This window comes from Heterodontus francisci, unplaced genomic scaffold, assembly GCF_036365525.1.
Source record: "Heterodontus francisci isolate sHetFra1 unplaced genomic scaffold, sHetFra1.hap1 HAP1_SCAFFOLD_2240, whole genome shotgun sequence".
Classification (NCBI taxonomy): Eukaryota; Metazoa; Chordata; class Chondrichthyes; order Heterodontiformes; family Heterodontidae; genus Heterodontus; species Heterodontus francisci.
Window position 1 is genome coordinate 11,268 of NW_027142190.1, and position 8,733 is coordinate 20,000.

The 8,733-nt window shown below is 53.7% G+C and overlaps 1 protein-coding gene across 1 annotated transcript in view; it reads right to left on the bottom strand.

Annotated features, from left to right (window-relative positions):
- Window positions 1-743: 743 nt before the first annotated feature.
- LOC137366723 (galectin-12-like) overlaps window positions 744-8,733 on the bottom strand; it is a gene marked incomplete at its 5' end in the record, with an annotated part of 9,595 nt that continues 1,605 nt past the window's right edge. The window contains 4 exons of the mRNA XM_068028389.1: window positions 744-1,180; window positions 6,620-6,785; window positions 7,555-7,643; window positions 8,519-8,545. Coding sequence (XP_067884490.1) covers window positions 1,022-1,180; window positions 6,620-6,785; window positions 7,555-7,643; window positions 8,519-8,545 — 441 coding nt within the window. The remainder of the gene's footprint in view (window positions 1,181-6,619; window positions 6,786-7,554; window positions 7,644-8,518; window positions 8,546-8,733) is intronic.

Consider the following 8,733-nt stretch of genomic DNA (forward strand, 5'->3'; position numbering starts at 1 on the left):
GACCGAGAGAGAGAGAGAGAGAAAGCGACCGAGAGAGAGAGAGAGAGACAGCGACCGAGAGAGAGCGAGAGAGACAGCGACCGAGAGAGAGAGAGAGAGAGACAGCGACCGGAGAGAGAGAGAGAGAGAGACAGCGACCGAGAGAGAGAGAGAGAGAGAGACAGCGACCGAGAGAGAGAGAGAGAGAGAGAGACAGCGACCGAGAGAGAGAGAGAGAGAGAGACAGCGACCGAGAGAGAGAGAGAGAGAGAGACAGCGACCGAGAGAGAGAGAGAGAGAGAGAGACAGCGACCGAGAGAGAGAGAGAGAGAAAGCGACCGAGAGAGAGAGAGAGAGAAAGCGACCGAGAGAGAGAGAGACAGTGAGCGAGAGAGAGAAAGACAGTGAGCGAGAGAGAGAAAGACAGTGAGCGAGAGAGAGAAAGACAGTGAGCGAGAGAGAGAAAGACAGTGAGCGAGAGAGAGAGAGACAGACAGTGACCAAGAGACAGAGACAGACAGTGACCGAGAGAGAGAGAGAAAGACAGTGACAGAGAGACGGTGACGGACGGACAGAGACTCTGACGGACAGAGAGACGGTGATTGAGCCACAGTGAGAGAGAGTGATCTCCCATTTTCTGGGGGTCTCCACTCTTTCCTCTCTCCGCCCTCAGGCATAGCACAGTACAGAATAGCAGGGCGGGGTCTCAGAGTTCACCAAACACAGCAGCCACAGCTAAAACCTCTGGAAATAATCTTCCAACGTGAGAACATGAGACTTTTATTGATTCCTAGTGATTACAGCGAGACTTCAGAGATAACAGTTCATCACCAGTGAGGGGGTCTTGACACTTGCTCCTTGTCTCCTGACTGCACTCATTCACACTGGGCACTGAGGGTGATGACAGAATCAAATCCATTCCCCCAGAGGAACTGAGCCAGTCTCAGGCTGGGCTCTGCTCCTGGGAGCTCCTGAGGTCAGTTCTGGGTGTGGGTCGTGAGGGGTGCGGACAGAGACAGACACATCACACAGTCCCAGCTGTTCAGATCAGTCTCTGGGTCTCCAGCCAGAAAAGCTCCACATCGCCACTCACTGCCAGCTCCTGCACTCGTTCCAGGCACAGGGCCCCGGGGCTGTAGTCTGCACAGTGAGTCCCGTTCACTGCAACCCGGAACCCATCCACTTGGCACAGAACCAAAATCTAACACAGGAAACACATGGAAACAGACACTGAGCAGTGCAAATACATACTCACACAGGACTGCACATATTAAAGGGTATGGGCAGTGAGGGGGGAGAGTGGGAATAGACTGGGTGGGATATTAAAGGGAGTGAGGGGGAGAGTGGGATTAGACTGGGTGGGATATTAAAGGGAGTGAGGGGGAGAGTGGGATTAGACTGGGTGGGATATTAAAGGGTATGGGCAGTGAGGGGGAGAGTGGGATTAGACTGGGTGGGATATTAAAGGGTGTGGGGAGTGAGGGGGGAGAGTGGGAATAGACTGGGTGGGATATTAAAGGGAGTGAGGGGGAGAGTGGGATTAGACTGGGTGGGATATTAAAGGGTATGGGCAGTGAGGGGGAGAGTGGGATTAGACTGGGTGGGATATTAAAGGGTGTGGGGAGTGAGGGGGAGAGTGGGATTAGACTGGGTGGGATATTAAAGGGTACGGGGACTGAGGGGGAGAGTGGGATTAGACTGGGTGGGACATTAAAGGGTGCGGGGAGTCAGGGGGAGAGTGGGATTAGACTGGGTGGGATATTAAAGGGTGCGGGGAGTGAGGGGGAGAGTGGGATTAGACTGGGTGGGATATTAAAGGGAGTGGGGAGTGAGGGGGAGAGTGGGATTAGACTGGGTGGGATATTAAAGGGTACGGGGACTGAGGGGGAGAGTGGGATTAGACTGGGTGGGACATTAAAGGGTGCGGGGAGTCAGGGGGAGAGTGGGATTAGACTGGGTGGGATATTAAAGGGTGCGGGGAGTGAGGGGGGAGAGTGGGATTAGACTGGGTGGGATATTAAAGGGTGTGGGGAGTGAGGGGGGAGAGTGGGATTAGACTGGGTGGGATATTAAAGGGTGTGGGGAGTGAGGGGGGAGAGTGGGATTAGACTGGGTGGGATATTAAAGGGTGTGGGCAGTGAGGGGGGAGAGTGGCATTAGACTGGGTGGGATATTAAAAGGTGTGGGGAGTGAGGGGGAGAGTGGGATTAGACTGGGTGGGATATTAAAGGGTGTGGGGAGTGAGGGGGGAGAGTGGGATTAGACTGGGTGGGATATTAAAAGGTGTGGGGAGTGAGGGGGAGAGTGGGATTAGACTGGGTGGGATATTAAAGGGTGTGGGGAGTGAGGGGGGAGAGTGGGATTAGACTGGGTGGGATATTAAAGGGTGTGGGGACTGAGGGGGAGAGTGGGATTCGACTGGGTGGGATATTAAAGGGTGTGGGGAGTGAGGGGGGAGAGTGGGATTGGACTGGGTGGGATATTAAAAGGTGTGGGGAGTGAGGGGGGAGAGTGGGATTAGACTGGGTGGGATATTAAAGGGTGTGGGGAGTGAGGGGGAGAGTGGGATTAGACTGGGTGGGATATTAAAGGGTGTGGGGAGTGAGGGGGGAGAGTGGGATTAGACTGGGTGGGATATTAAAGGGTGTGGGGAGTGAGGGGGGAGAGTGGGATTAGACTGGGTGGGATATTAAAGGGTGTGGGCAGTGAGGGGGGAGAGTGGGATTAGACTGGGTGGGATATTAAAAGGTGTGGGGAGTGAGGGGGAGAGTGGGATTAGACTGGGTGGGATATTAAAGGGTGTGGGGAGTGAGGGGGGAGAGTGGGATTAGACTGGGTGGGATATTAAAGGGTGTGGGGAGTGAGGGGGGAGAGTGGGATTAGACTGGGTGGGATATTAAAGGGTGTGGGGAGTCAGGGGGAGAGTGGGATTAGACTGGGTGGGATATTAAAGGGTGCGGGGACTGAGGGGAAAGTGGGATTAGACTGGGTGGGATATTAAAGGGTGTGGGCAGTGAGGGGGGAGAGTGGCATTAGACTGGGTGGGATATTAAAAGGTGTGGGGAGTGAGGGGGAGAGTGGGATTAGACTGGGTGGGATATTAAAGGGTGTGGGGAGTGAGGGGGGAGAGTGGGATTAGACTGGGTGGGATATTAAAAGGTGTGGGGAGTGAGGGGGAGAGTGGGATTAGACTGGGTGGGATATTAAAGGGTGTGGGGAGTGAGGGGGGAGAGTGGGATTAGACTGGGTGGGATATTAAAAGGTGTGGGCAGTGAGGGGGAGAGTGGGATTAGACTGGGTGGGATATTAAAGGGTGTGGGGAGTGAGGGGGGAGAGTGGGATTAGACTGGGTGGGATATTAAAGGGTGTGGGGACTGAGGGGGAGAGTGGGATTAGACTGGGTGGGATATTAAAGGGTGTGGGGAGTGAGGGGGGAGAGTGGGATTAGACTGGGTGGGATATTAAAAGGTGTGGGGAGTGAGGGGGGAGAGTGGGATTAGACTGGGTGGGATATTAAAGGGTGTGGGGAGTGAGGGGGGAGAGTGGGATTAGACTGGGTGGGATATTAAAGGGTGTGGGGAGTGAGGGGGGAGAGTGGGATTAGACTGGGTGGGATATTAAAGGGTGTGGGGAGTGAGGGGGGAGAGTGGGATTAGACTGGGTGGGATATTAAAAGGTGTGGGGAGTGAGGGGGGAGAGTGGGATTAGACTGGGTGGGATATTAAAGGGTGTGGGGAGTGAGGGGGGAGAGTGGGATTAGACTGGGTGGGATATTAAAGGGTGTGGGGAGTGAGGGGGGAGAGTGGGATTAGACTGGGTGGGATATTAAAGGGTGTGGGGAGTGAGGGGGGAGAGTGGGATTAGACTGGGTGGGATATTAAAGGGTGTGGGCAGTGAGGGGGGAGAGTGGGATTAGACTGGGTGGGATATTAAAAGGTGTGGGGAGTGAGGGGGAGAGTGGGATTAGACTGGGTGGGATATTAAAGGGTGTGGGGAGTGAGGGGGGAGAGTGGGATTAGACTGGGTGGGATATTAAAGGGTGTGGGGAGTGAGGGGGGAGAGTGGGATTAGACTGGGTGGGATATTAAAGGGTGTGGGGAGTCAGGGGGAGAGTGGGATTAGACTGGGTGGGATATTAAAGGGTGTGGGGAGTGAGGGGGAGAGTGGGATTAGACTGGGTGGGATATTAAAGGGTGTGGGGAGTCAGGGGGGAGAGTGGGATTAGACTGGGTGGGATATTAAAGGGTGTGGGGAGAGAGGGGGAGAGTGGGATTAGACTGGGTGGGATATTAAAAGGTGTGGGGAGTGAGGGGGAGAGTGGGATTAGACTGGGTGTGATATTAAAGGGTGTGGAGAGTGAGGGGGAGAGTGGGATTAGACTGGGGGGGATATTAAAGGGTGTGGGGAGTGAGGGAGAGAGTGGGATTAGACTGGGTGTGATATTAAAGGGTGTGGGGAGTGAGGGGGGAGAGTGGGATTAGACTGGGGGGGATATTAAAGGGTGTGGGGACTGAGGGGGAGAGTGGGATTAGACTGGGTGGGATATTAAAGGGTGTGGGGAGTGAGGGGGGAGAGTGGGATTAGACTGGGGGGGATATTAAAGGGTGTGGGGAGTGAGGGGGGAGAGTGGGATTAGACTGGGGGGGATATTAAAGGGTGTGGGGAGTGAGGGGGGAGAGTGGGATTAGACTGGGTGGGATATTAAAGGGTGTGGGGAGTGAGGGGGGAGAGTGGGATTAGACTGGGGGGGATATTAAAGGGTGTGGGGAGTGAGGGAGAGAGTGGGATTAGACTGGGTGTGATATTAAAGGGTGTGGGGAGTGAGGGGGGAGAGTGGGATTAGACTGGGGGGGATATTAAAGGGTGTGGGGAGTGAGGGGGAGAGTGGGATTAGATTGGGTGGGATATTAAAGGGTGTGGGGAGTGAGGGGGGAGAGTGGGATTAGACTGGGTGGGATATTAAAGGGTGTGGGGAGTGAGGGGGAGAGTGGGATTAGACTGGGTGGGATATTAAAGGGTGTGGGGAGTGAGGGGGAGAGTGGGATTAGACTGGGTGGGATATTAAAGGGTGTGGGGAGTGAGGGGGGAGAGTGGGATTAGACTGGGTGGGATATTAAAGGGTGTGGGGAGTGAGGGGGAGAGTGGGATTAGACTGGGGGGGATATTAAAGGGTGTGGGGAGTGAGGGGGAGAGTGGGATTAGATTGGGTGGGATATTAAAGGGTGTGGGGAGTGAGGGGGGAGAGTGGGATTAGACTGGGTGGGATATTAAAGGGTGTGGGGAGTGAGGGGGAGAGTGGGATTAGACTGGGTGGGATATTAAAGGGTGTGGGGAGTGAGGGGGGAGAGTGGGATTAGACTGGGGGGGATATTAAAGGGTGTGGGGAGTGAGCGGGAGAGTGGGATTAGACTGGGTGGGATATTAAAGGGTGTGGGGAGTGAGGGGGAGAGTGGGATTAGACTGGGTGGGATATTAAAGGGTGTGGGGAGTGAGGGGGAGAGTGGGATTAGATTGGGTGGGATATTAAAGGGTGTGGGGAGTGAGGGGGGAGAGTGGGATTAGACTGGGTGGGATATTAAAGGGTGTGGGGAGTGAGGGGGAGAGTGGGATTAGACTGGGTGGGATATTAAAGGGTGTGGGGAGTGAGGGGGAGAGTGGGATTAGACTGGGTGGGATATTAAAAGGTGTGGGGAGTGAGGGGGAGAGTGGGATTAGACTGGGTGGGATATTAAAGGGTGCGGGGAGTGAGGGGGAGAGTGGGATTAGACTGGGGGGGATATTAAAGGGTGTGGGGAGTGAGGGGGGAGAGTGGGATTAGACTGGGTGGGATATTAAAGGGTGTGGGGAGTGAGGGGGAGAGTGGGATTAGACTGGGTGGGATATTAAAGGGTGTGGGGAGTGAGCGGGAGAGTGGGATTAGACTGGGTGGGATATTAAAGGGTGTGGGGAGTGAGCGGGAGAGTGGGATTAGACTGGGTGGGATATTAAAGGGTGTGGGGAGTGAGCGGGAGAGTGGGATTAGACTGGGTGGGATATTAAAGGGTGTGGGGAGTGAGGGGGAGAGTGGGATTAGACTGGGTGGGATATTAAAGGGTGTGGGGAGTGAGGGGGAGAGTGGGATTAGACTGGGTGGGATATTAAAGGGTGTGGGGAGTGAGGGGGAGAGTGGGATTAGACTGGGTGGGATATTAAAGGGTGTGGGGAGTGAGGGGGAGAGTGGGATTAGACTGGGTGGGATATTAAAGGGTGTGGGGAGTGAGGGGGAGAGTGGGATTAGACTGGGTGGGATATTAAAGGGTGTGGGGAGTGAGGGGGAGAGTGGGATTAGACTGGGTGGGATATTAAAGGGTGTGGGGAGTGAGGGGGGAGAGTGAGATTAGACTGGGTGGGATATTAAAGGGTGTGGGGAGTGAGGGGGAGAGTGGGATTAGACTGGGTGGGATATTAAAGGGTGTGGGGAGTGAGGGGGGAGAGTGGGATTAGACTGGGTGGGATATTAAAGGGTGTGGGGAGTGAGGGGGGAGAGTGGGATTAGACTGGGTGAAGATACGCCAGCAAAGATTCAATGGACTGAATGGTCTCATTCTGTGCTAGAATGTTCGATGACAGTGTGAGCTCCATCTTGCGTTCCATACTTTACCTCGAAGTAGCGAGCAGGATGAAAGGAGAAGATGGGAGTCTCGTCTTCCTCCCGAGCCCAGACCTGGTCCAGCAGTGAACTCCTGAGCAGAACCTTCTTCTCAAAGTCAACGCTCAGTCTGAGTGGGACATTACCGGAATATTCCTCCCGCAGCAGCACCTGGAACCTGAATTCAAACACAAAGATGAAAGATAATTCTTATTTTCCTCCCTCCCCATCACTGAGGGAGTGCCGCACTGTCGGAGGGTCAGTACTGAGGGAGTGCCCGCACTGTCGGAGGGTCAGTACTGAGGGAGTGCCGCACTGTCGGAGGGTCAGTACTGAGGGAGTGCCGCACTGTCGGAGGGTCAATACTGAGGGAGTGCCGCACTGTTGGAGGATCAGTACTGAGGGAGTGCTGCACTGTCGGAGCTGCCATCTTTCACAGACATTAAACCGAGGCCCCCATCTGCCCTCTCGGGTGGGTGTAAAAGATCCCACGGCCACTATTGGAAGAAGAGCAGGGGAGTTCTCCCCGGTGTCCTGGGGACAATATTTATCCCTCAAACAACATCAGTAAAACAGACAATCTGGGTCATTATCACATTGCTGTTTGTGGGATCTTGCTTTGTGTAAATTGGCTGCTGGTTTTCCACATTACAACAGTGACTACACTGGAAACGTTCTCCATTGTCTGTGAGGGGATTTGGGACGTTCTGATGGGGGTGAAAGGAGCTGGGAGATGGCAGTCGTTCTTTCCCACATGAACTGACGAGAGAGTAGTCAGTCACAGCTTGTGTCTCTCACCTTGTTCTCATTTTGTCTTTGACACGAGTTATCTTTGACACAGACACACACACACACACTCGCACGCACACAGACACGCACACAGACACGCACACGCTCTGTGTTATGTACGCAGGGGAAGCTGACAGAAGTTTCTGGAAGACACTTACACACGTGGTTCTTGGTGAAGCTGGCCTCGCATCGTGATCATGTGACCTGCTGCTAATCCACTTTCAATCCGCCTCAGGAGCGGAACGGCCTGGGGAGCAGAGGGCAAAGGTCAGCGCCTAATCCCTTCGGGGGAGGGGGGGGGAGATGACAAGCACCCCCCACCCGCCCCTCCCCCAACTGCCCCCTCTCACGGTTGTGGCAGGCACTATATAAATACAAGCTCTTTATCGACTGAATGTTGCACAGGGCAAGTCGATCCCACACAGAAATCATCCCCTCCCTCCTCGGACACACTGCAGTGAGATTACACCATGTACAGCACAGAAACAGGCCATTCGGCCCATCCGCTCCGTGCTGGGGTTTCTCCACACGAGCCTCCTCCCACCCCCTCTCCATCTCACCCTATCACCATATCCTTCTATTCCTTTCTCCCTCATGTATTTATCCAGCTTCCCCTTAAATATATCGATACTATTCACCTCAACCACTCCCTGTGGTAGTGAGTTCCACATTCTCACCACTCTCTGGGAAAGGAGTTTCTCCTGAATTCCCCATTGGATTTATTACTGTCTGTTTTATATTGATGTTCCCCTTGTTCTGGTCTCCCCGACAAGTGGAAACATCTTCTCTACATCGACCCTATCGAACCCCCTTCATCATTTTAAAGCCCTCGATCAGGTCACCCCCCCCTCAGCCTTCTCTTTTCTAGAGAAAAGATCCCCAACCTGTTCAATCTTTCCTGATAGTGATAACCTCACAGTTCTGGGATCATCCTTGTGAATTTTATTTTACACCTTCTCAGTTCCTTGATATCCCTTTTGATAATATGGAGACCAGAACTGTTCACAGTAACTCCAAGCGTCCAAGCGTGGCTGAACCAAGGTTTGATACAGGTTTATCAGATGTCCCTAGGTTCAGTCATATTCCATGTGCCTGTGTGTCGACTGCTTGTCCAGTACTGACCAGGTTAGGATCCTTTCGTGAAAACAGCTGAAAGATAAGGAGACAGAGAGAGAAAGGATTACAGTGCACGTCAGAGAATATCGAGCTAACCATAACATAACAGAAACTCAATCCCATCCACCCCTTCCTCCCCCACCCAGTGTAGAGGGAGCTTTACTCTGTATCTAACCCCCGTACTGTACCTGTCCTGGGAGTGTTTGATGGGGACAGTGTAG